Source organism: Manacus candei, unplaced genomic scaffold (genome assembly GCF_025592945.1).
Source record: "Manacus candei isolate 608988 ecotype Guabito, Panama unplaced genomic scaffold, ASM2559294v1 h1tg000149l, whole genome shotgun sequence".
NCBI lineage: Eukaryota > Metazoa > Chordata > Aves > Passeriformes > Pipridae > Manacus > Manacus candei.
The window spans coordinates 542,944-566,096 of NW_026138197.1; the positions used below are offsets into that span (position 1 = coordinate 542,944).

The window sequence follows — 23,153 nt, forward strand, 5'->3', positions numbered from 1 at the left end:
TCCCCCCTGTACATATATACACGGTACCTATAGAGACAGGGACGGGGCGGGTGGGCGAGGTTTGGCGATCCTGAGTGAGGCTGGATGGGAGGGGGTGAGATGGGAGTAACCTCAAGGTAAAGGGTGAGTAACCAATGAGTTCTCTCTCCCCCAGGGCACGAATCGCCCTCAATGTAAAGTGTCCATTTTGTGCGGCCTCGGCCTCGGGGTGGGGGGCACGTGAGTAACCCAAGAGTGAAGTGTCACCTCGGCATCAAGTGTGAGTAACTCTGGAGTAACACCTGATTAGCCCAAGGATGGGGACTGGGTAACCCTGGAGTGAGAAGTGGAGGCTGAGTGCTCTTGGAGTAAGGGATGAGTAATTTCAGAGCAAGGATTGACCACAGAGTAACAATTGTGTGGCCACTGGGTACGTAAGAACCTCGGAGTAAGGGGATAAGCAACTCTTGAGTAAAGACTACTCCCCTCCCACCAGTGTACTGGGTAACTTTTGCAATCTCAGTGTAAGTCGTGACCTCTAGTAGCATCTGAGTAACTTCAACATAACAAACCTCAAGTAACTTCAAGATACTGAACAACAGCAAGGGCTGAGTAACCTTGGAGTAAGAGCTGTGAGGCCCAGAAGATAGTTGAGAGCATCCTGGAAGTGCAAAGGGTAAGTAACACCACAGCAAGCAGTGAAGGAGGTGTATCCATTGGGTATCCTCAGAGAAAAGGCCTGGAAGAACAGGGGGAGCAGGAAACACCAGAGCTGAGACTGAGTAACATACGAGTAAAGATGTGACACAGGTCAACTCAGCAACCTCTGAGTAGCACAAGGAGGGGCTAAGGAAGCGATTGGAGGGCGGGGGAAGCTCATAAGCAGAAGAGGGGCTTCGTATCATCTGAGTAAAGGTTGAGTAGCAAAGAAGGCGCTGCCATGTAACCCCAAACCCACTGGGGGGTAAACAGGGCTGGCCCACTAAGGCCTTAGTAGCTTCTGAGTAAGCATTAAGTGTTGAGTAAGGCCTAAGTCCCTTCTGAGGACCCACCACACAAGCCCAATTACAAGTGTGGAGCAAGTCAGCGTTAAGATGCATTTAAGTAACCTGCTAGTAAGGGCTGAGCAACCTCTGAGTAAGATGAGGCAGGCCAAGACTTGTGTAATGCCAGAGTACAGCTTTGAGGATGAGAGAACCTGGGATTCAAGCAATAAATAGGGAGAGCTGAGTAGCAGAAGGTGGTAAGGGCTGAGTAACTTCTGAGTAAGGGCTGAGTCACTGTGGCGAGTAGCTGGGCAGCAACAGAGGAGCACGCGCGTAACTTCCACGGAAGCACTGAGTAGGCCAAAGGGTTGGTAACACCAGAGTAGGTGTGGGGCAAAGGCAAAGGAGAATGAACCATATGGAGTAACCCTGGAGTAAGGTGCGAGTAGCAATAAAGTATCAAACAACACAAAAGGATGAGCTGAGCAAACCCAGAGTAAGGGCCCATATGAGTAACCCTGGAGTAAGTTCTGTCTAGAAGTACTGAGTAACCTCAGACTGAGTAAACTCAAAGTAAGGACACCCAGAAGGAACCCTGGAGTAAGTTCTGAATAGGGGCAACGTATCAAGTGACTTCAGACTAAGAGCTGAGAAAGCTCAGAGTAAAGACCACCCCCCTCAATCATGAGTAACGCTGGAGTAAAATCTGGGTAGGAGTAAAGTACCAACCAACCTCAACATAAGGGCCAAGAAGGCTCAGAGTAATAATCTCCACGAGCAACCCAGGGGAGGGAGGGGAGCCCCAGCTGAGTAGCATCTGAGTAATCAAGAGTAGAAACTGAGTAACACCACAGCAGTGAGCGAGGAGAGGCTGAGGAGTCATGAAATAAGGCTGGAGTAGGGCAGATACGGCCACAGAGCTGGGCCTGAGCTGCCTTGGAGTAAAGTCAGAGTTGGGCCTGAGTAACCCTGGGGTAACCCTGGAGTGAAGTGGGACCGACCTCAGAGGAAGCCCCTCCACCCTGGGGAACCTCCTGGGAGATGCTGAGGCCCCAAATAACAACAGGGTAACCCTGGAGTTGAGTGTAAGTAACCTCAAAGTAAGCACAGAAGGGCACTGTAACTCACCCTCCCCGCCCCCCCGCCCCAAAACTGCTCCCAGGGTGGCCCTGCCCCTGCTAGGCCCCACCCTGCTGTGCTCCACCCCCTCTGAGCCCCGCCCCTTGAGGGGAGGGACCCATATAGACTCTTATTTATAATATTGCCTTGAAAAAATAAAATTCGAAGTAAATTGGGGGGAAGAAACCCCAGACTCAAGGGAACTCCCCAAAAAAATAAGGGGGACCCCAAACCCCCCTCCAATGGGGGGTCCCACATGACGCCCCCCAAATCCAGCAGCGGTTCCTCAGGGGGTCTTTTGGGGGGCCGTGGTTACCGGTCCAGGGGGCCCTCCTGTAGTTCTGGGGTGACCCCTTATCTTGGGTGTCATCCCCCAGTTTTGTGGCAACCCCCCCCAGTCTTGGGGGGTCCTGGGGGGTTGCAGCAGCAGTCCAGGGGCTGTGGGGAGAGAAAGCAGGTAAGGGGGGGTGGCCCCAAACGGAGGAACCCCTAAATTTACCCCCTCCTCCCTTTTTAGAGGTTTCCCCATTCATAAGAGCTATTCCATTTTGGGGGTCTCTGAGCCCCAGATATCATGGGGGCCCATAATGCGGCAGCTCCATGTTTTGGGGGTGTTCTGACCTTTAAGGGTCCCTGTTTGGGGGGTGTTCCCTGGTTTTGGGGTAGATCACCCATTTCTGGAAAGTCCCCTTTCCAGGGGACCCTCCCAAATTTTAGATGTTTTGGGGGGGCTCGTTTTTTGGGGTGTTCCCCATAGTTTCGGGACCTACCCCTAATGCTACTGCTCCTCAACTTTGGGAAGAGTCAATCAGGCAGTCCCATGGGAGGGGTCCCCCATTTTGGGCAGGTCACCCGATTTTGAGGGGCCCTACCTGCTCAGCATCAGAATTCAGTGTCGAGCACCCGGAAGGCGGAAGAACCTACGGAGAAAACGAGGGGGGCAGGGTGTGGGTTTGGGGAGGTCGCAGTTTCGGGGGGGTCACAGTTTCGGGTGCTGACCTGGGGGGGGCAGGGGGGCCGCGCGCAGCCCCGGCTCCTTCTGCAGCTGGATCTCCTTCAGCGCGAAGATGGAGGTGGCTGCGGGGGAAGAGGGGGGTGGGCAGGGCCTCGCATCAGGAGGGTGTTACCACAGCACAGGGGATGTGGTCGTTTCCAAGCCCCACCCCCTAGAAAACCACACCTCACTGATTTGCATGGCTCCTCCCACACCTCGCTGATTTGCATGGCTCCTCCCACACCTCGCTGATTTGCATGGCTCCTCCCACACCTCGCTGATTTGCATTACCCCACGTCACTGATTTGCATAGCTCCTCCCACACCTCTGAGGCTCTACCCAGCAATGGCTAAACCCTGCCCCTGGAGTTCCTCCCACTGCCACCCAGTTCCACCAATGGGCGCCCTCCTCCAGGGGAAGCTCCACCCCCTCCAAGGCTGCACCCTGCCCCAACAAGCCCCACCCCTCACAAGTGCCCCACCCACTCCCAGCCCTCACCCATAGACTCCTCCCCACCCCTGGCCCACCCCAAAGCCGCACCCAAAAAGCTCCACCCAGTGCACAAAGCCACGCCCACTACAGCCCCTGCCCTCAGGCCACGCCCCCACGACGCTCCCCTGGCACCAAGTGTTGGCAGCCCCACCCCCAGGACCCCCAACCCCTCGTCCCCGCACTCACTGTCGGGCAGGGCGCTGACCCGCGGGCCCAGGCAGCCGAAGAACGGGTGAGCCATGGCCTCCGCCGCCGGCAGCCGCCGTCGCCCCTCGAACTGCCCCGCCTACCGTCAGGACACGCCCACGGGGCGGGGACACACCCGCAGAGGGCGTGGCCCCACCAATCCCCATCCCCTCCCTCCCTCGTGTGCCTCCCACCCCACAGTGGGTGGAGCCTGTGTAAGCCACGCCCATGAGGTGGGGGGGCCTTGGGGAGGCCACGCCTCATCTGGGAAAGGGGCCCGGTCCCTTGGACTGGGGGGGTGGGAATGGCACAGGGAGGGGCTCAGGGCAGGGCTGGGAGGGGCCCGTGGGGAGGGGCGGGGCCAGCACAAGCCCATCCCCCTCACCTGTAGCAGCTGCCCCAGCAGGTCAGCGCCGTCGTGGTCCAGCCTGGGGGGTGGAAAAGAGGGAGTCAGGTACCCCCCCATGGGGCAGCAACCTCCCTATGGGATTGGGACACCCCCTACGGGGCAGAGACACCCTCTCATGGGGCAGGGGAAGCCCCTGCTATGGTGCAAAGAGTCCCCCTATGTTGCAGAGACCCCCGCTATGGTACAGAGACCCCCACTTTTGGGCAGCAACCCCCCCTTTTGGGGCAGCCCTCCCATGTGCCCCCCCCCACCGTGGGGCGTGGTGCCGCAGCCCCTCGGGCGGGTACAGCGGGTACTTGTGGGCCCGGAACTCAGCGTTGGCCCCGATCCCCGGCCACGTCTCCTCCGTCGGGGTCCCTGGGGGAGACAGGGCAGGTCAGAGGTCCCCAAAACCCCACTGAGCCCCCCCAAGTGCCCCCTCACCCTCCAAACCCCAGAGGATCAATCCAAAATTCCCCACAGCCCCCCAGACCTTGGACCCCCCCAGCCTTCCAATTCCAGGGACCTGCAAAATTACCCCAAATCCCTTTATTCAACCCCAAACCCCTTTAACTTTCCCCAAGCCCCTTAATTTTCCCCAAAGCTCCTCATATTACCTTAGACCCCCTTCAGTTATTCCAAAACCATTTCATTTCCCAAACCTCTGACTCTCCCAAATTTATCCAAATCCCCTAATTTCCACCCAATTTTGATTAAAATCCCCTAGATTTCCCCAAGGCCCTTAATTTACTCCAAGTCCCCTGAAATTTTCCCCAAACCCCTAAACTTTCCCCAACTTTCCCCAGTTCCCCCCAGTTTTCACAGAACCCCTGAATTTGCCCCAGTCCTGTCAAAAAAACCCCACATTTATCCCCCCCCAAGCCTGTTTATTCCCGCCCAGCTTTGCCCCAAAAACTCTGCTTTCACCCCAGTCCCCCCAGGTTCACCCCAAACCCCCCTGGATCGCCCCCAAAGCCGAGCCCCCCGTACCCAGCAGGCGGAAGATGAAGTGCAGCTGCTCCTCCACGGTGGCTCCGGGGAACAGCGGCCGCCCCGTCACCATCTCTGAGAAGATGCAGCCAACGCCCCTGTGCCCAGCGAGACCCTCAGGCAAGAAACCCCCCAGACACCCCCCTCCCAGTGAGACCCTCCTGGGAGAGACCTCCCACCCCAAACAGGGCTCATAGACCTCATGCGAGACCCCCAGGCTGGCACAGAGCCCTGTGCCCCCTCCTCATGCAAGGCCCCCAGGTGGGCACAGAGCCCCATGCTGCTCCCTTCTCATGCGAGACCCCCAGGCTGGCACAGAGCCCTGTGCCCCCCCTCATGCAAGGCCCCCAGGCCAGCACAGAGCCCTGTGCCCCCCCTCATGCGAGACCCCCAGGCTGGCACAGAGCCCTGTGCCCCCTCCTCATGCAAGGCCCCCAGGTGGGCACAGAGCCCCATGCTGCTCCCTTCTCATGCAAGACCCCCAGGTGGGCACAGAGCCCCATGCTGCTCCCTTCTCATGCAAGGCCCCCAGGTGGGCACAGAGCCCCATGCTGCTCCCTTCTCATGCAAGGCCCCCAGGTGGGCACAGAGCCCTGTGCCCCCCCTCATGCGAGACCCCCAGGCTGGCACAGAGCCCTGTGCCCCCTCCACTCGTGCGAGACCCTCGCACATGAGAGCCCTGCAAACCGCTCCTGGAGCTGTGCAAGAGCCCCGGGTCCCCGTGCAAAGGGCCCTCGTGCCCCCCGAGCCCCCCTGCACCCACCACATGTCGATCTGGGTGGAGTACTCGGTGGAGCCCAGCAGGATGTCGGGCGGGCGGTACCACAGCGTCACCACCTCGCTCGAGTACGTCTTGGTTGGGATGGACTTGGCTCGGGCCAGGCCTGGGGGGCAACAGGGGGTCAGGGTCCCCAGAAAGGTTCATGGGGGGCAATGGAGGGCCCCAAGGGGGTCCTGGGGTTGACCGGGGTCCCGAGGGGAGGGAATTGGGGTCCCCAAGGGGGCTCCCATTATCCAAGGGGAATGGGAGTCCCTGGAGGGGAAAACTTGGGTCTACAAGAGTCCAGATGGGGCAATGGTGGCCCCTAAGGGGGTTCTGGGGGTCCCTGGAGGTAAAATTGGGGTCTCTGGGGAAACAAATGGGGTCATGTGGGATAACTGGGGTCTCTGAGGAGGAAACTGGTGTCCCCACAAGGGTCTCCGAGAGTGTTCTGGAGGGTTCTTGTACCTGGAGATGGGAGACTTTTGGGGGTCTCAGGTTGTGTTTTGATACACACCATGTTTATTTTATAAATGCAGGGACAGGGATTTGGGGTATCCTGGGGGGGGGGGGCACAGGGAGGGTATTGAGGGTTCCAGGGGGGAAGCTGGGGTCCCAGGGCACATTTTTGGGGTCCCCTGACCGAAGTCGGCGAGCTTGAGGTCCCCACGGCGGCTGAGCAGGAGGTTCTGGGGCTTGAGGTCGCGGTGCAGCACCTTGTGCCGGTGGCAGAACGCGAGGCCCCGCAGCAGCTGGAACAGGAACAGCTGCCCCCCACCCAAAATGGGCCTTGCATGCTCAGGGCACACTCACTGTGCACTCATTGCACGCCCCTGGCACAATCCTGGTCCCTCCATGGGTACAAACCCCATAAACAAGTCCTAAACCCCCCACCCTCCTGGGAGACACCAGACCCCTCACACACCCTCTCACCACCCTGGCCCCCCTTAACCCCACACCCCGACACTGTGCACCCTCCTGACCTTCCCCCACACCTCCCTGATCCCTACACACACTGGGATGAGTCCCCCCAAAACTTCCCTCACCCTGACATGGTGTGTGCTGACAACCCCCAGACCCCCTCACCCTGACATTGTGCACGCTGATGACCCCCCAGACCCCCTCACCCTGACACTGTGCACACTGATGACCCCCCAGACCCCCTCACCCTGACATTGTGCATGCTGATGACCCCCCAGACCCCCTCACCCTGACATTGTGCATGCTGATGACCCCCCAGACCCCCTCACCCTGACATTGTGCATGCTGATGACGTTGCCACAGTCATCCAGGTACTGCTTGAGGTCCCGATCCTGGAGGAGGGACAGGGGGACCCCAAAATGGGGCAGTTAGGGGGGGTCCTGGACTTCCTGGAGGGGGTCCATGGGGAATTTGGACAGTCCTGGGGTCACTGGGGAAGGTGTGGAGGTGTGGGGGAGAGTCTGGGGGTGCTGGAGAGTTTTAACGAGCCCTGGGTGCAACTGAGGGGGTCAACAGGGCACTTGAGAGGGCCCTACAGTGATCTGGGGGGTCGATGGGGACTTGGGAGGGCCCTTGGGGAAGATGGAGGTCCTTGGGGGGGAACCTGGGAGGGCTCCAAGTGCCCAGGAGTGAACTGGAGTGCAGGGACTGGATTGATGTCCCGGAGGAAATTCTGGAGTCCAGGGGTGTTTGGAGGTGCAGGGAGGGATTTTGGGTGTCCCAGAAGGGTTTTAGAGGTGCTGACCAAGTACTCAAAGACGAGGGTGAGGCACTGGGGCGTGTGGACGATGTCATGCAGCGTCACCACGTTGGCATGTTTGAGATCCCGCAGCAGCGACACTGTGGGGACACGGGAGGGGATCCGAGGGACATGGGAGGGACACAGAGAGGACACAGGGAGAGACACACGGAAAGGGGGACACGGGGGGACAGGAGGGTAAGCGGCCTCAGCCCTCGTGTGAACCATAGCCAGACCTCCAAACCAGCCCTCCCATTTCCACCCAGCCCCAACCCCCCCAGTGTCCCCCAACCTCTGCATCCCCCCCATGGTGTCCCACAGCTCCCACCCTGCTCCCCAGCCCTCAGACTCCCCCCAGTCCTCCTCTGCCCCCCACCTTTGTGGGGGCCCCCCCATGCCCCCCAACCCTCATAGGGGCCCCCCCTATGCCTCCTCTTCATGGATGGACATGCAGACCCCCCTCAGCCCCCCCGGATGGCCATGCAGGCCTCCCCGTGCCCCTCACCCTCGCGGATGGCCGTGCACGGTGCCCCCTCCTCGTGTTCCAGCCGAATCTCCTTCAGGGCCACCAGGTTCTCGGTCAGTTTGCTGCGGCCCTTGTACACCGTGGCGTAGGTGCCCTGGGGCCAGGGGCACAGGGACATCAGGGACACGGGGGGCATGGGGACATTGGGGACATAAGGGGGACACGGGGTCATCAGGGATACAGGGGGAGGCAGGAATATGGGGGGACATGAGGACACAAGGATAGTGGGGACATGGGGACAGTGGGGACATCAGGGACACAAGGGGGAACACAGGGCGGCCCCATCCCCCCACCTACTGGGCACCCCCCTCACCTCTCCCAGTTTGTCCAGTTTGACGTAGGTCTCCAACTTCCCAAAACCGATCTCCGACTGGCCAAAGAGGGAAACGATTACTGGGAAAACTGGGAAGTACTGGATGGGGTGATGCTGGTCCCTCCCACCCTGTACTGATTCATATTGGTCTACACTGCCTATACTGGTTTACACCAATTCACACTGGAACACATCGACATTCAACGGATGCCACTGCAGAAGGCTCGGAACAACTGACAAGCGCTGGGAAGCCCCAGGAAGTGACACTGGGATCAGCTGCTCTATATACTGGCCTGTACTGGTCCACACTGGGATGCAGCAGGGGATACCAGAGCAGGTGGAGGCTCATCAGCTGCCCCCCGAGGAGAGCAGGGGGCACGGGGGGACGTTGCTGTTCCTACCCCTCAGTCTCAGTTTGTCCTGGTCCCTACTGGGACGCACCAGGGAGACGCGGCGCAGGCGGCGGCTGAGGGGCCCGGGCAGCCCCAGCCCCCCCTCGGGCAGGCGGGTGTCGGCCGGCAGGGACAGGCGCTTGGTGACGTCCTGGGGGGACACGGGTGACATGGGGACCCCGAAACCCCCCAGGATCAGCCCCAAACCCCCACAGGCTCCCCCCAAAACCCCCAGTGCCCCCAGTACCCCCCAGTTCCCCCGAACTCTACCCAGTGCTCCCCATTCCTCCCAGTCCCCCCAGTGCCCTCCGGTCCCCCCAGTGCCCTCCATTCTTCCCAGTGCTCCCCAATCCCTGCAGTGCTTCCAGTGCCCCCAGAGCCACCAGTCCCCCCAGTGCTTCCAGTGCCTCCCAGTCCCACGTACTCCCCTCAGTGCTTCCAATGCCTCCCAGTCCCGTGCAGTCCCCCCCGTGTCCCCAGTCCCCCTAGAGTTCCCCAGTGCCCCCCAGTGCTCTCCAGTGCCCCCAGTCCCCCCAGTGCCTCCAGTCCCCCCAGTCCCACCTCGCAGGCGCTGGGCCGCGGGTGCTGGCGCAGGCGCACGGGCGATGCCACCTCCTCCGAGGATGTCCCCGAGGGGGGGTCACTCTCCCCGTCCGATCCCATTCGCCCCTCCTCCCCCCCTGCCTCTGGGGGGCAAGGGGGACATCAGGGCCCCCCGAAACCCCCCCGGGATCCCTGAACCCTCCTGAGACCCCCCCAAAATCTCAGAACCCCCCTCAAATTCAAGGGATCCCCCCCCGGCATCCCCCTGTGTCCCCAAGCCCTCCCAAAGTCCCTACTCAGGGACCCCCATCTCCCTGAATCCCAAGAGCCTGCCCACCAAACCCCCAGGACTCCCTCAAACCCCAAGAGACTCCCAAAGGTCCCCAGGACTCTCCTGAACCCCCCCTAAAGCCCCCAAAGGTCCCTCCATCCCTCCCACAAGTTCCCCAGGGACCCCCAATTCTGTGTCCCCTCCTCCCGGGACAGGGGCACAGGGGGGACCTGGGGAACAAGTCTGGGGGGGTGACACGGGGACACGAGGCAGGGGGGCCGGGGACAGGTGGTGACACCGGGGGGCGGGCAGGGGACAGGATACGGGAACAGATGGATGGACAAGGGGGGGTCCTGGGGACAGATGGACGGCGGAAGGACCCAGGGGGTGAAGGGGGGGGCACAGAAGGGACCCGAGAGCTCTTAAAGGGCCCGTGCCCCGCCGGGGGTGACTTAAAGGGCCAGGCACCTCCAACCCCTGCCCCGCCGTCTTAAAGGGGCAGACACTCTCTCAAAGGGCCAAGCACCCCCTCAGTCTCCCCCCCTCCTCTCAAAATAGCTCTTAAAGGGCCAGGCACCCCCAACCCATGTCCTGTCCCTCTTAAAGGGCCAGGCCTCCCTTTAGAGGGGCGGGGTTCCCTCAAAGGGGGCGGGGCTCCCCTTAAAGGGCCGGCGCTCACCGCTGTCGCTGCCGTGGCCGTCGCGGGGGTCCCCCAGACCCTTCTCGGGGGCGCGGCCCCCCCGCAGCGTCATCGACAGCTGCCGCTTGATCTTCTTCATCCGGTCCATGGCCGAGCCCTGGGCGGCGACACCTCTGTCCCCCCTGCACACCTGGGCCCCCCCCGCATACCTGGAGCACCCCACACGCCTGGGCACCCCCTGCACACCTGGACCCACCTGAGGCCCTGCAAAACAGGATCCTTCCAAGCCTGAGTCCCCCTCCCCAAACTGCCAGACCCCCCCAATTCCAGGGTCCCCCCGCGCCCCCCGCCCCGGTGCGCGTGGCCAAAGGGGGCGTGGCCTCCTCCCTTCCTCCCCCCCCTCTGCCTTCACAGAGGCGGGGCCGGGCCGCGGGATCCCGGGGGGCTCCCTGGGGGGTTCCTGGGGGGTTCCCCCGTTACCGGCTCAGCGGCGCGGGGCCTCCCAGAAATCCTCGGCCATGGCGGGGCCGGGCCCGACCCCGCGGGCGGCTCCGGGGGGGCCGGGCCGGGCCGGGCCGGGCGGGAGCGGCGGGAGCGGCGGCGGCGGCGGCGCAAGATGGCGGCGGGGCGGGGCCGGGTGACGTCAGCGAGGGGGCGGAGCCAATTAGGAGTCTCGCGGGGGCGGGGCCAGGCGAGGACACGCCCCCGCAATGAGGGGAGGGGCTCGGGGGGCCTGGGGGCGGTTCCTGGAGCCCCCCCCGAAGGACTCCTCGGGGCCGGGACCCCCTGAACTGCCCCGCCGCGCAAGGACCGTGGGGGGTCCCTGCTGGGGGGACTGGGGCAGCTCCCGGATCGCGGGGCTCCCTCTCCGCCAGCCCCAATGTCGTCACGCCCGGCCGGGCGCCCCCCCGCCCCCCCCGTTTCCATCTGCTCCCTTCTCCCGCCCCCTCCACCCCGGGACCAGCCGCCCCTCACCCCCCACGCCGCGTTCGGGCTCCTCCCCCACTGCCAAACATCCAATAGGAACCCCTCGCCCTGCTCCCCCTCCCCTTGGGCTGGAGAGAGCGGGGACACCCCAAAAGATGCTCCACCCCTTTTTTGGGGGGTGAAGCAGACCAGACTTTGGGGTCACTCATTATTTATTCCACAGTCACTAACGGGTGCTTTGAGATTACTCCAGCGTTGCTCATGGGGGCTCCAGCAACTACTCCAAGGTTAGTCCAGTGACAAGAACAGGATACTCCAGTGGTACCCTGAGGTTACTCAGGTCTTGTGCTGAGGCTACTCAAAGTTTGCCCATAAGTTACTCCAGAACTGCCCTGCAGTTCCACTGTGATTACTCTCAGGTTGCTCCTGGGTTATTCAAAACCCCTCCAGCACTGTTGAGCTCCTGCTCTGGGTTACTCATAGGTCGTGCCAGTGTTGCATATTGGGTAGTCCAGGGTTACTCCAGGGTTACTCCAGGGTTACTAACAGGACCCTGCCGGGGCTGCTGACAGGTGGCTCACTGTTTACTCACAAACTACTCCAGGTTCCTCCTTGAAGGCACAAGCCTTTACCCGATGTTTACACACGTTACTCCAGGGTTACAAAAAGCTCTTTACTCCAGGTTTACATACACGATACACAGGTGAGAGGAGGGCCCAGGTGTCCATCAGGGCTCGGAGGTGGCAGGGGGATCCTGGAGCCCCTGGAGCTCCCGCAGGCCCTGGGGGGGCAGAGCATTGGGGTGGGATCAGGAGGTGGAGGGGCGGGGGCCAAGGGGAAAGGAGGGGGTCAGGGGGTGTTACCTCCAGCACCAGCCGGATGTGCGCCCGGATCTTGGCCCCATCCCGGGTCAGGGAGTCACTGAGCCTGTGGGAGGGGTGGAGCCTCAGCAGGGGGTGGAGCCTCCCACATGGAGGAGGCGGGGTCACACTCCCCAGTTTTTGGTCATAGGGCAATGACCTGGTCTCTTCTTATGGTGAGGGGCGTGGCCTAGGCAGGGTGGGCGGGGTGGCAGGGGGCGTGGTTTATCCACCAGGAGCTTCCTGTGGCCACAGCTGTGGGCAAAGGGGGTGTGGCCTGAAGGGGGTGTGGTCCAGAAAGGGGGTAGGGCTTATTGGGATGGGCGCTGCTCCCTCCCACCCCACCCATCCCCAGGCAGCTGGGACAGGGGGCGGGGCATGCTGAGAGGGCGTGGTCTTTGACAGGGGTATGGCCTTTTTTGGCGGAGTCTTGACAAAGGTGGGGGGGGAGGCTTGTGAACCTTCTGTAAGCACCCAACAGCCCAGGCATGGAGTGTCAAAGCCTGGTGGGGGGGCGTGGCCTAACTGGGGGTATGGCCAAGGCTGGGGTGTGGCAAGTGTTCAGGGGGGTGTGTCCAGGGTGTGTCCAGAGGGTGTGTCCAGGGTGTGTCCAGAGGGTGTGTCCAGGGCCCAAGGCCTAGGGCTGTGTCACCGGGGTGTGCCCAGCCCATGTCCAGGGGGTCTCACCGCTGCAGAAGGCGCTGCGGCGCTCCAGGTGCCGAAGGGCCTCGGGCAGCGTCAGCTCCGCGTAGAACCCATAGCCCAGGGCCACAAACACACGCTGCGGGTCCGGGCTGGGGGGGAAAAGGGAGGTTTGGGGGGGCTATTGGGGGTCCTTGGAGGGTTTATGGGGTGCCACAGGGGTTGTGGAGGCCCAAGGGGGTCGCAGGGGGCTGTCCAGAGGAAGTTATGGAATTCCAAGAGATTCCCAGTGGGCTCCCAGGGGGATTCCCAGGGGTGGTTTTGGGGGTCCCTGGGGAAGTCCCACCAGGCTTATGGAGTCCCTGGAGATTGAGGGTGTCTCAGGGGGAATACGGGGGGCCCAGGGGAGTCCTGGGTTCCTCTGCAGGTCCCAGGGGGAGGTTGGGATCCCGAAGCTCCCATGGTAACCCTGGGGGTGGGGTTGGTCACTCAGGGGGTTTTTGGGATCCCCTCCAACTCACACTTCTGCAGTAACGAAGAAGTTGCAGCCGAGGTCGACCTGGGTGCGCAGGGGGGCGGCGGCTTCCTGGGGGACCCCCCAAACCCCCCAATGCAACACAGGGACCCCCAGCCAGCCCAGGGACCCCCAACCCCTCCTTCAGGAACCCCAGACAGTCCCCAGGACCCTCAAATCACCCAGATTCCCCCAGTGCAACACAGGCAACCCAAACGCCCCCAGGGACCTCCAATCCCACTTCAGGGGACCCCCAAATCCCCCCAGGAACCCTCAAATACCCCAGATCCTCCCAATGCAATGCCTTCAAATAACATTCAAATAACCCCCTAATCTCCCCAGGGACCCCCAAACTACCCCCAACTACCTGCAAACACCCCCAAACAACCCCACATACCCCCAAATATCCCCCAAATCCCCCCCATGAGATCCTCAATGCCCCGCAGGGTCCCCAACTGCCCCCTCAAGACTCCCAACCCCCTCCAATGACACCCCAGGGCCCAAAACAATGCCCCCAGTGCCCCCAAAAACTTGCACTCCCTCCCCCCACAGCCCCCCATGTGCCCCCAGGCCCCGCCCCCCCAGGCCCCGCCCCCCCGGCCCCACCCACCTGTAGGCGGGCGAGGGCGGAGCGGAGCTGCAGCACCTGCGCCTGCTGCTCGAACACGGCGTCGCGCTGCTCCTGCACGCGCCTGCGGGGGGCGCTGTTGGACAGGGCGGGGCCTCGGCGCGGGGGGCGGGGCATCGGGGCAGCAATGGGGCGGGGCTCGTCAAAGGGGGTGGGGTCAGCGGGAGGGGGCGGGGTTGGAGGCGGGGGCGGGGCCTCGGTGCTGTTTATAGGCGTGGTCATTGCATAGAGGCGGGGGTGGGAAGGGGGCGTGGCCAGGCCGCGGGGGCTGGACCCGAGTGGCCTGTGGGGACGGGGCGGGGGGAGTGGGCGCGGGCAGAGGCCGGGGCGGGGCCCGGGGCGGGGTGTGACGTCACTGACCGCAGGTCGCGCTGCAGGACGTCGCTCACGAAGGCCTCGTAGCGCTGCGTCTTCTCCGCCGCCGCCATCGCCGCCCTGACGTCATCGCCGACCGAAGCGGCGCGGGGGGCGGAGACGGAATTGCGTCATCGCCGCGCGCCGCTGCCTAGTGCCTGGAGCGCCCCCTGGCGGGCGGGAAGTTCAGCCGCCATTCTTTTCCCCGGGCTTATCGGGACTCATGTCGCGACATTCCCCAGGCTGGGACTCCCCCGCCTCTGCAGAGGCCATAACGGCCCCGGACTCTCCAGGGCACGGAGCCCCCCCAGAGCAATGGGGGTCTGTCGGGTCTACGCTCCGCTCCCGGTTCCACCCCCCTCCCCCGGTCTATGGGCCCCCCAGGCCCAACATCTCACCCAGTTTTAGGGGGTCCATAGCCCCCTGCCCGGGCTCTGGACATTGTACTCGCGTGGCCCCCCGACGATCTTTAGGTGCCACCCTCAGCTCCAGACGGTCCGTGAGCCCCCCCCCCGCCTCGGGGGCTCCTCCCGCCCCAGCAGAGACACAGCGGAAGCAGCTCCAGGACTTTATTGCCCCTCCCAAAACACAGCAGCGAAGGGGGCGGGGCGAAGCGGGGGCGGGGCGAAGCGGGGGCGGGGCTCACACACAGTGTCACGAGCACACACTGACGGACCCCCCCCAGGCTCTTGGGGGGGGGGGTTGGGGGTGCGCAGAAAAAGGGAGGGGAGGACTTGGTGCCTGAGGCCCCCCCAGGGTGGGTTCAGGGGGTCCCAGAAACCTGGGCACCCCCGGGCGCATTTGAGGGGTTCCTGGGGCGGCCCGGTGGATTCTCGAGGCTCCCGGGATCCACCCGGGTGGGGTTTCATGGTCCCAGGTGCCTGAGCACCCCTCGTGTGTGGGGGTCCCAGAGCCAGGACTCCCCGGGCAGGCTGGGGGCGGCGGCCCCTCAGTCGGTGAAGAGGCTGGCGAAGCTCTGCCGCAGCGCCCGCAGGCTCTCGGGGGGGCCCTGCTCGGGGGCGGGGCTGCGGAGGGGGCGGGGTCAGGGGGCCCGGGGTCGGGCCCCGCCCCCTCCCACCGCACCCCCCCGACTTACCTTGGGGGAGGGGCTCCGCCCGGTTTGGGGGCCAGGGCCGGTTTGGGGGCGAGGGGCGGGGCCTGTGGGCGGGGCTGCCGAGTGGTGGGCGGGGTCTGCGGGCCTGGGGGGCGGGGCTGGGCAGCGGGGGGCGGGCCTTGGGGGCGGGGCTGGGGCACTGAGGGGGACCTGGAGAGGCGGGGCTGGGCGGTGGGGGGCGGGGCTTGGGGCCGTGGCTGGGGGGCCATGGCTGGGCCTGGTGGGCGGGGCTGCGGGGAAGTGGGCGGAGCTTTGGGCCTCGGTTGGGGAGATGTGGCTGGGCCTGGTGGGCGGGGCTGTGGGGTGGTGGGCGGGGCCTGAGGGCGAGGCTGTGCAGTCGGTGGGGCTTGGGGGCGGGGCTGCGGGGAGGTTGGTGGGGCTTGTGGGCGGGGCTGCGGGGTGGGGGGGCGGGGCTGAGACACAGATGGAGAGAGTGGAGGGCGGGGTTGCACGGTGGGGGGCGGGGCTTGCGGGGGCGGCTGTGGGGAGGTGGGTGGGGTTTGGGGGCGGGGCTGGGGGGAGGTAGGGGGTGCTTGTGGGCGTGTCTGTGGGGACGTGGGTGGAGTTTGGGAGCGAGGCTGTGGACCAGGTGGGCGGGGCTGAGCGGGACCTCGTGGTGGGGCGGTGCTGGGATGGGCAGGGCGTGGTGAAGCTCCACCCAGCGGGGGGCGAGGCTGCCCCTGCGGTGGTGGGCGGGGCTGGGCGGGGCCAGACGGCGGTGGGGCCCCTGTGGGGGAAGAGAGACAACTGAATGGGCCAGTCAGGGGGAGGCAAAGGAGCCCATCTTGGGGGGAATCCCCCAAACTCGCATCCAGCTCTGTCCAAGCACTGGATGGAAGGGCAGGTTTGGGAGCAGATTTGGGGGGATATCTCGCAGGGTAGGGTCCCCAGATTTTGGGTATCTGAAGGGTTTTCTTGGTCCCTGCTTTGGGGATTCCCAGGACTTGGGGTTACACCCAAATTTCAGGGGCTGGTCCCAGTATTTTTGTGGGTCCCACTTTAGGGGAGGTCAGGTTTTGAGGGGGATTGTCACATTCTTGGGAGGCCCCACATTTACACAGATCCAGGAACTCTGCAGTGTCCCTTGGTTTCTGGGTTGTCCCAGGATTAGGCAGGGAAGGAGGGGTCTCACTTTTGTGGGTTCACTCACCCTGTGGTTGGGGCCGTTGCTGTGGGGGGGTCCCCGGCCGGGGGGACCCCGACGTCACTGATGTCTGTGGGGCAGAAAGGAAGGGGCAGGTTTAAGACTTGGGGGGCTCAGGAGGGTCCTGGGGGACTGTGGGGGGAGGGGGAGTTACCTGTAGGCGTGGCCGGGAAGGGGAGGGGCTCCGGGGGCAGGGCAGCTCCTCCCTCATCCGCGCCAGCACCAGCTCCACGATCCGGCCCCGATCCTCGGCCGCCCCCGGCCCCACCAGCGGCAGCCAAGAGCCCAGAACCTGGGGGGGAGGGCCCCGGGTGTGACCCAGGTGCCCGGGGGGCCCCCCAGGGCTTTGGGAGGGCCCCCGGTGCCCGGGGGACCCCCAGGTGTGGAGGTACCTGCACGATGTGCTCCTGCCCGTCGGGGCCCCGCAGCGCCTCCACGCCGCAGATGTCAACCCCCCCAAAGAGGCCGGCGCAGGCATCCACCCACCCCCGGTGCCTGCAGGGCAGGGGGAGGGGCTCAGATGGCCACGCCCCGAGACTGAAGCCACGCCCACTAACCCTGGGCACGCCTCCTTGAGCACAGGGACACCCCGTTGGGTATTTTAGCACCCCTGCCTGAAGCTCCTTCTCCAAAGCCCTGCCCACAGAGCCACACCCCCAGCCCCAACTTCTTGATGGAGCCCCTCCCCCAAGGAGAGCCACGCCCCTTATGAAAGCCACACACTTTCCCAATGGCCACATCTCCAATGCCCCACCCCTTCCCACCCTCATGGCCCTGTTTCCTATGGCCCTGCCCCTTCCCGTGGCTCCACCCTTCTCTGTAGCCCCACCTCTTTCTGCATAGCCCCACCTCCTCCACACAGTCCCTCCCTGTTCTGTCTCCCTGCCCTTCTGTAGCCACGCCCCCTCCCACAGCCCCAGCCCAGGCATTCGACCCCTCCCTCGGCCCTCTGAGAGCCCGCCCCTCAGAGACAAGCCCCGCCCCCTCACGGGTCAGGCCCCGCCCCCCACACTCACCGAGGGCTGAGGGCAACCGGCTCCACGTGAGGCCCCTCCCCCGCAGCATCTGCGGCCCCCAGAGACCACCTGCGGGTGGAAAGGGGGGCACAAGTGTCAGGGAGGGCCTCAAAGGCCCCATGGCCTCTGTTACCCCCCCAGTTCCCATCTCCCATTTCCCTCACACCCCCACGGGCCCCCCCAGGTTCTGCTCCCCAAGCCCCACCCCCCAGGCTGAGGCCCCACCCCTCATCAGAGGGCCCAAAGCCTGACCCCACCCCTGACCTGGGCCCTACCCCTCACCACTGAGCAGGTACCCTAAGCCACGCCCCCGAGCCGAGCCACACCCCGGGCCATCACCCGGCCCCCACCCCCCAAATCTTGCTTCACACCGAGGCGCCCCCTCCGTGGCCCCTCCCCCACCACAGGACCCTGTACTTCCAAGCCCCGCCCCAAGGCCCAGGCCCCACCCCAGGTCCAAGCCCCTCCTCCAGGTCTAAGCCCCACCCATCACCACAGGGGCCCGTACCCCAGTCCCCGCCCACAAGGCCTGGCTCCACCCCCAGCCCCACCCCACCACAGGACCCTGTACCTCCCAGCCCCGCCCCAGCCCCGCCCCTGCGCCCCGCCCTCACCGCAGAGCCCGGTACTCGTCCCCGATGCGCTGCACCCGCAGCCGCTGGGTCCCCGCGGGGCCCCCCTGCACCAGGGCCCCGGCCCGGGCCCCGCCCATGGCGGCCGCCACCGCCCCCAGCACCTGCGGCGTCCCCACGCGCACCTGGGGGGACACGTCACACACGCCCCACCCACTGGCCACGCCCACCGGCACCGCCCCCGTGAGCCCCTCAGCCCTCCCAAAGGGACCAGCTTCTCGTCTTGGGGCAGGGACGTGGATGAGCCACACCCACACAGGGCCACACCCCCTTTGGGCACGCCCAGAAAGGGCCTCTCCTGGGAGCCCACCCATCGATCCCCCTCCGCTCTGCCTCTGGGGGCGGGGACAACGCTAAGCCACGCCCACTTGTACACTCCCATCCCCAAGCCACACCCCCCCCATTGGTCCACACCCCCCCAGCTGGGACACCCCGGCCCCGCCCACTGCGGGCCCCGCCCACCACAGGCCCCGCCCACTGCGGGCCCCGCCCTGGCCACACCCCCGGGACAGGGCAGGGTTTAGGGGGGCGGGGCCTCACCTGGCCCACCCCAGCGGGGGCGGGGCTGAGAGTCACCGTCATGGGGAAGGTCGGGGCAGTCAGCTGGGGACAGATACCAGTGACACCAGTGACACCAGTGACACCAGTGACACACCAGTGACACACCAATGACACACCAATGACACACCAATGACACCAGTGACACACCAATGACACACCAGTGACACACCAGTGACACCAGTGACACACGAATGACACACCAATGACACACCACTGACACACCAATGACACACCAATGACACACCAGTGACACACCAGTGACACCAGTGACACACCAATGACACAACAATGACACACCAGTGACACACCAATGACACACCAATGACACACCAGTGACACACCAATGACACACCAATGACACACCAATGACACATGAATGACACACCAGTGACACCAGTGACACCAGTGACACACCAGTGACACACCAATGACACCAGTGACACACCAGTGACACCAGTGACACACCAATGACACACCAGTGACACACCAATGACACACCAATGACACACCAGTGACACCAGTGACACACGAATGACACACGAATGACACACCAATGACACATGAATGACACACCAGTGACACCAGTGACACCAGTGACACACGAATGACACACACCAATGACACACCAGTGACACACCAATGACACACCAGTGACACCAGAGACACATCAATGACACACCAGTAAAACACCAGTGACACACCAGTGACACACCAGTGACACACCAGTGACACACCAGAGACACACCAATGACACACCAGTAAAACACCAGTGACACACCAGTGACACACCAGAGACACACCAATGACACACCAGTAAAACACCAGTGACACACCAGTGACACACCAATGACACACCAGTGACACACCCCACTTGCCCCAAAATAGACCCCAGTACTCCCAGTCCCCTCCCAGTGCTCACCAGTCCACGGGGGCGGTTGCAGAAGCGCTGTGGGACCAGGGGAAAGGCCTCGGGGCCCAGTTCCCGCTGCAGCCGAGCCAACTGGGCAAACTGGGAGCACTGGGAGTGTCAGGGGGTGTGCAACCACCCTGCCCAGTGCTCCCAGTCTGCCCGATTATCCCTCCCAGTGCCTCCCAGTACACTCCCCATCTCTCTCAGTCCCCCAGTCTCCCTCCTCCCAGTCATCCCAGTCACCTCCCAGTCCACCCCAGTGCTCCCCAGTGCCCCTCACTCCTTCCCCAGTCCCTCCCAGTCCCTCCCAGTCCCCTCCCAGCAGCTCTCAGTCTGTTCCAATCACCTCCCAGTCCCTCCCCGGTTCCCCCAGATGCCCTCCCAGTGCCTCCCCGTCCCGCCCCAGTGCCCTCCAGTGTCCCTCCCCATCCCTCCCAGTCCTTCCCCACCCCCCCAGTGCCCCCCCAGTGCCCCACACACCAGGCAGGGGGGGTGGGCGAAGCCGTACAGGGCGGGGAGGGGGTCGGTGCTGGGGACCCCCCCCAGGTGCAGCCCCACCAGCAGCCGCCGAGGGGCGTCCCCGGCCCCCCCCTCGGGGGGTTCTCGAACCAGCACAAAGTCAGGGCGCACCCGCCTGGGGGGGAGGGGGTCAGGGGGGCCCCAGAGCCCCGGGCCCCCCCCAAATCCAACCCCACAATCCCTCCCTCCACCCCAAGGCCCAACCCCACACCCTCGAATTTGACCCCCCCATCCCCAAAACTACACCCGGACCCCAGAAATTCACCCCCACCCCAAATAACCAAATTCACCCCCAAAATCCACTTTTTCCCCCTAACCCCAGTGTCAACAACCCCCTCCCACACCCCAACATCTGACTCTGCACCCAAAACCCTAAACTTCCCCTTGCACCCCAATTCTGACCCTGTCCCTCAAACTCCCACCTGTGGCTCCTCAAAAACAACCCCCTGGGCCCCCAAAATCCTCCCCACAGCCCCAGATTCCCACCTGGTGCCCCCCAAGATCTCCCCAGCCTCCCCAGACTGCCTTCCCCCCCTCCCCATAGCCCCAGTACCCCAATTTCAGCCCCTGAATGGGGGAGGGGGGTCCCCAAATCCCACCTGGTGCCCCCCCGGGGGGAGTCGATGGTGACACTCAGGGCTCCGTGGGTGGAGGCAGCCAAGGAGAGCTCCGAGAACTGGGCCTGGGGAACCCCAAAATCCAGGGGGGACTCCAGAGCCTCCCTGGGACCCCTAAACACCCCCCCACCCCAAACCTGCCTGAAGCCTCAAATTGGGTCGAGAAAAGAGATTCAGATACATCTCAAAATTCAGAGGGGCCCCAAAATCTCACATGGAGACCTCAAAATCTAGGGAGACCCCCCCCAAACCTGTCCTGAACCCCCAAACTGGATTGAGGAATAGGAGGTTTAGGGGCACCTGAAATTCAAGGGGGGAACCTCAAAATCCAGCAGGACCCCAAGACCCCCAGAGAACCCCCAAAACCTTCGAACTGAGGTAAGAAAAGGAGGTTTAAGGGCACCCCAAAATCCCCCAAAAGACTCCTCAATATCTCTCAGGGCCTCTAAACCCTCCCTGAACCCCCAAAATGAGTCAAGGAATGGGGGGGTTAGAGCATCCCAAAAATTAGGAGGGGACCCAAATATCCATGGGGATGCCAAGTCCCCCAGAGCCCCCAAAACCTCCCTGGGGGCACCCTCAAACCTGTCTGAACCCCCAAACCGGTACATGAAACTCTATGGGCAGGTTCCAGAATCTGAGGGAGAGCCCAAAGGATTGAGAGACCCCGAATTTTTAGGGGTTGTCCAAAACTGGGGGAGGGTCCCCAAAACTCACCTGCTCCACTCGCAGCTCCACATCCCCATGGACCGATTTACCCTTGAAGAGCTTCACCCTGGGGGGGGTCAGAGTGTGCAAAACCCAAAACTAGAGGGTTTGGGGTCCTCAAAATGCCCCCCCAGGGTCCCCTCTCCAACCAACCCCCCCAAAAAAGACACCTCCAAGTGTCCCCACAAATCTGAGCCCCCCCAAATCCACACCCTCAAATGACCCCCCCAAAGTGCCCTCTCCCATATTGCCCCCCCGTTAATGTGACCCCCCAAATCTCCCCACCCCAAATTGATCCCCAATGCCAGCCCACTCAATACGAGACCCTAAATCTGCCCCCCAAACTTGACCCCCCCCCCCCCAAACGTGACCACCCCAAACTGACCATCCCCCCAAAAAGCTGCCCGGGGGAAGGGGGGGATGGGGGTCCCACAGGTAATCGGGGGGTTCCCCGGGAGGGGTGCTGGGGGTCCCAGAGGTGACGGGGGGGTTCCCCGGGGGAAGGGGGGCTTGGGGGTCCCAGAGGGGGCCCCAATACCTACCAGTCGGTGCCAGGGGGGGCAATGACGAGCAGCAGCGGGGCCAAAGCGGTGCTCCGGGGGGGTCTCCCCGCCGACCCCACTCCAGCCCCCCCCCCCGCCCCCGGCCCCGCCCCGGGGGGGTCCCCGCCCCCCCCCGCCAGGAAATTCCCGTCAGAGAGACGGCGCCGCAGGAACTCCATCCCGCCGCTGGGGGGCGCTAAGGGGCCGGGGGAGTCACCCTACGGGGGGGGCACCCTATAGATGGGGGGGCACCCTATAGATGGGGGGGCACCCTATAGGGTCCGGTCATGGGGGCGCGTCACCTACAGGTGCCTCCGAAGGGGGTCCCGAGACACCCGAGGGGGCTGGTGGGACCCCCTATGGGGCAGCTCTAAGGGCCGGGGGGGTCAGGGCTGTGGGGGGTCACCCTATAGGGTCAGGGCTGTGGGGGGTCACCCTATAGGGTCAGGGCTGTGGGGCCCGGCAGGGCTCGGGGATACGGGGGCGATGTGAGGGCAGGATCCCCTGTAAGAAGGTGGGGGAGGGAGAGCTGGGGGAGGGGGTCGGGCCGCCCTATAGGAAGTATCTGTTGGGGGGGGTCTCTGGGGGAGGGGGGTCTATGAGGGGGAGGGACCCCGGGAAAAGCTGCTCAATAGGGGGAGGGAGCTGGGGGGGCTGAGGACAGCGGCCCTATGGCCGGGCCCTATAGAGGATGGGGGGCTGTAGGGATGGGCTAGAGGGGGCTCGGGAGCTATGGGGCTTGGGGAGCTACAGGGATGTGAGGGGGCTACAGGGCATCGGGGGCTGTAGGGATGGGGGGCTATAGGAGAAGGGGGGGCTACAGGGGAGGGGGTTGTAAGGGATCGGGAGGGGGGGCGGCCCGGGAGGGCCGGGGGGGCCCTGTGGGACCCTCTGGAATGACCCCCCTGCAGGATGAGCCCCCTAAAGCATCCCCGGGCGGCCCCGCCCCGCCCCGCCCCCGCGCGCTCACATCCGGCCCCGCCCCCGCCCCGCCCCTCCCCAGCCAAACCCTGCGAGTGGGCGTGGCCTCGTGATGACGTCATCATCAGTCCCGCCCCCGGCTCTGCAGAGGGAAGGGGCGGGGCCTTGTGGGGTGTGGCCGGTGACGTCATCGCGAGCAGCGACACCCGAAAAAAGACCCCCTGGGCCGCCCCTCCCCGGGACCC

The 23,153-nt window shown here is 64.1% G+C and overlaps 3 protein-coding genes and 1 long non-coding RNA gene across 5 annotated transcripts; 1 reads left to right on the forward strand and 3 right to left on the reverse strand.

The window, feature by feature from the left end:
* Window positions 1-1,442: 1,442 nt before the first annotated feature.
* CDK16 (cyclin dependent kinase 16) lies at window positions 1,443-10,932 on the reverse strand. 2 transcript variants are annotated; one of them, XM_051772062.1, is made up of 17 exons: window positions 10,780-10,932; window positions 10,339-10,456; window positions 9,407-9,531; window positions 8,895-8,996; window positions 8,454-8,510; window positions 8,120-8,234; window positions 7,621-7,715; window positions 7,145-7,207; window positions 6,538-6,661; window positions 5,898-6,018; window positions 5,135-5,232; window positions 4,462-4,522; window positions 4,142-4,184; window positions 3,757-3,847; window positions 3,084-3,161; window positions 2,957-3,004; window positions 1,443-2,522 (listed from the first exon to the last, which is right to left on the reverse strand). In XM_051772062.1, exons 2-16 carry the CDS (start codon window positions 10,445-10,447, stop codon window positions 2,967-2,969), a joined length of 1,320 nt encoding a protein of 439 aa, XP_051628022.1. In that variant the 5' UTR covers window positions 10,448-10,456; window positions 10,780-10,932; the 3' UTR covers window positions 1,443-2,522; window positions 2,957-2,966. The 2 variants fall into 2 exon arrangements, with proteins under 2 accessions (XP_051628022.1, XP_051628020.1); XM_051772060.1 differs by having other exon boundaries at window positions 4,417-4,522.
* LOC127463064 (uncharacterized) lies at window positions 5,248-5,873 on the forward strand. The gene is made up of 3 exons (XR_007900652.1): window positions 5,248-5,395; window positions 5,486-5,572; window positions 5,757-5,873. It is a non-coding gene; the product is annotated as an uncharacterized LOC127463064 (long non-coding RNA).
* A 953-nt stretch (window positions 10,933-11,885) lies between the features above and the next one.
* Window positions 11,886-14,787, reverse strand: UXT (ubiquitously expressed prefoldin like chaperone). The gene is given in 7 exon segments (XM_051772031.1): window positions 11,886-12,007; window positions 12,090-12,153; window positions 12,774-12,786; window positions 12,789-12,880; window positions 13,250-13,314; window positions 13,853-13,934; window positions 14,231-14,787. Coding segments are annotated over 7 exon segments (438 nt in total). The 5' UTR covers window positions 14,299-14,787; the 3' UTR covers window positions 11,886-11,953.
* Window positions 14,788-15,049: 262 nt separating this feature from the next.
* SYN1 (synapsin I) lies at window positions 15,050-22,951 on the reverse strand. The gene is made up of 13 exons (XM_051772030.1): window positions 21,988-22,951; window positions 21,455-21,512; window positions 20,720-20,802; window positions 20,082-20,235; window positions 19,611-19,700; window positions 18,671-18,733; window positions 18,113-18,255; window positions 17,499-17,567; window positions 16,875-16,977; window positions 16,637-16,774; window positions 16,489-16,552; window positions 15,321-16,065; window positions 15,050-15,249 (listed from the first exon to the last, which is right to left on the reverse strand). Exons 1-13 carry the CDS (start codon window positions 22,164-22,166, stop codon window positions 15,174-15,176), a joined length of 1,965 nt encoding a protein of 654 aa, XP_051627990.1. The 5' UTR covers window positions 22,167-22,951; the 3' UTR covers window positions 15,050-15,173.
* Between the last annotated feature and the right edge of the window lie 202 nt (window positions 22,952-23,153).

Bases quoted from the DNA above. Each gene is read 5' to 3' on its own strand.
- SYN1 (XM_051772030.1), bottom strand. From the start codon at position 22,166: ATGGAGTTCCTGCGGCGCCGTCTCTCTGACGGGAATTTCCTGGCGGGG. The intron at 18,734-19,610 runs GTGAGCACTGGG...ATCTGTCCCCAG, and splicing joins GCAACCGCCCCCGTGGACTG to CTGACTGCCCCGACCTTCCC. The intron at 16,066-16,488 runs GTGAGTGAACCC...CTTCCCCCACAG, and splicing joins GCAACGGCCCCAACCACAGG to GGGCCCCACCGCCGTCTGGC.
- CDK16 (XM_051772060.1), bottom strand. From the start codon at position 10,447: ATGGACCGGATGAAGAAGATCAAGCGGCAGCTGTCGATGACGCTGCGG. The intron at 9,532-10,338 runs GTGAGCGCCGGC...CTTGCCCCCCAG, and splicing joins CGGCCACGGCAGCGACAGCG to AGGCAGGGGGGGAGGAGGGG. The intron at 8,997-9,406 runs GTGGGACTGGGG...GTGTCCCCCCAG, and splicing joins CGCGGCCCAGCGCCTGCGAG to GACGTCACCAAGCGCCTGTC.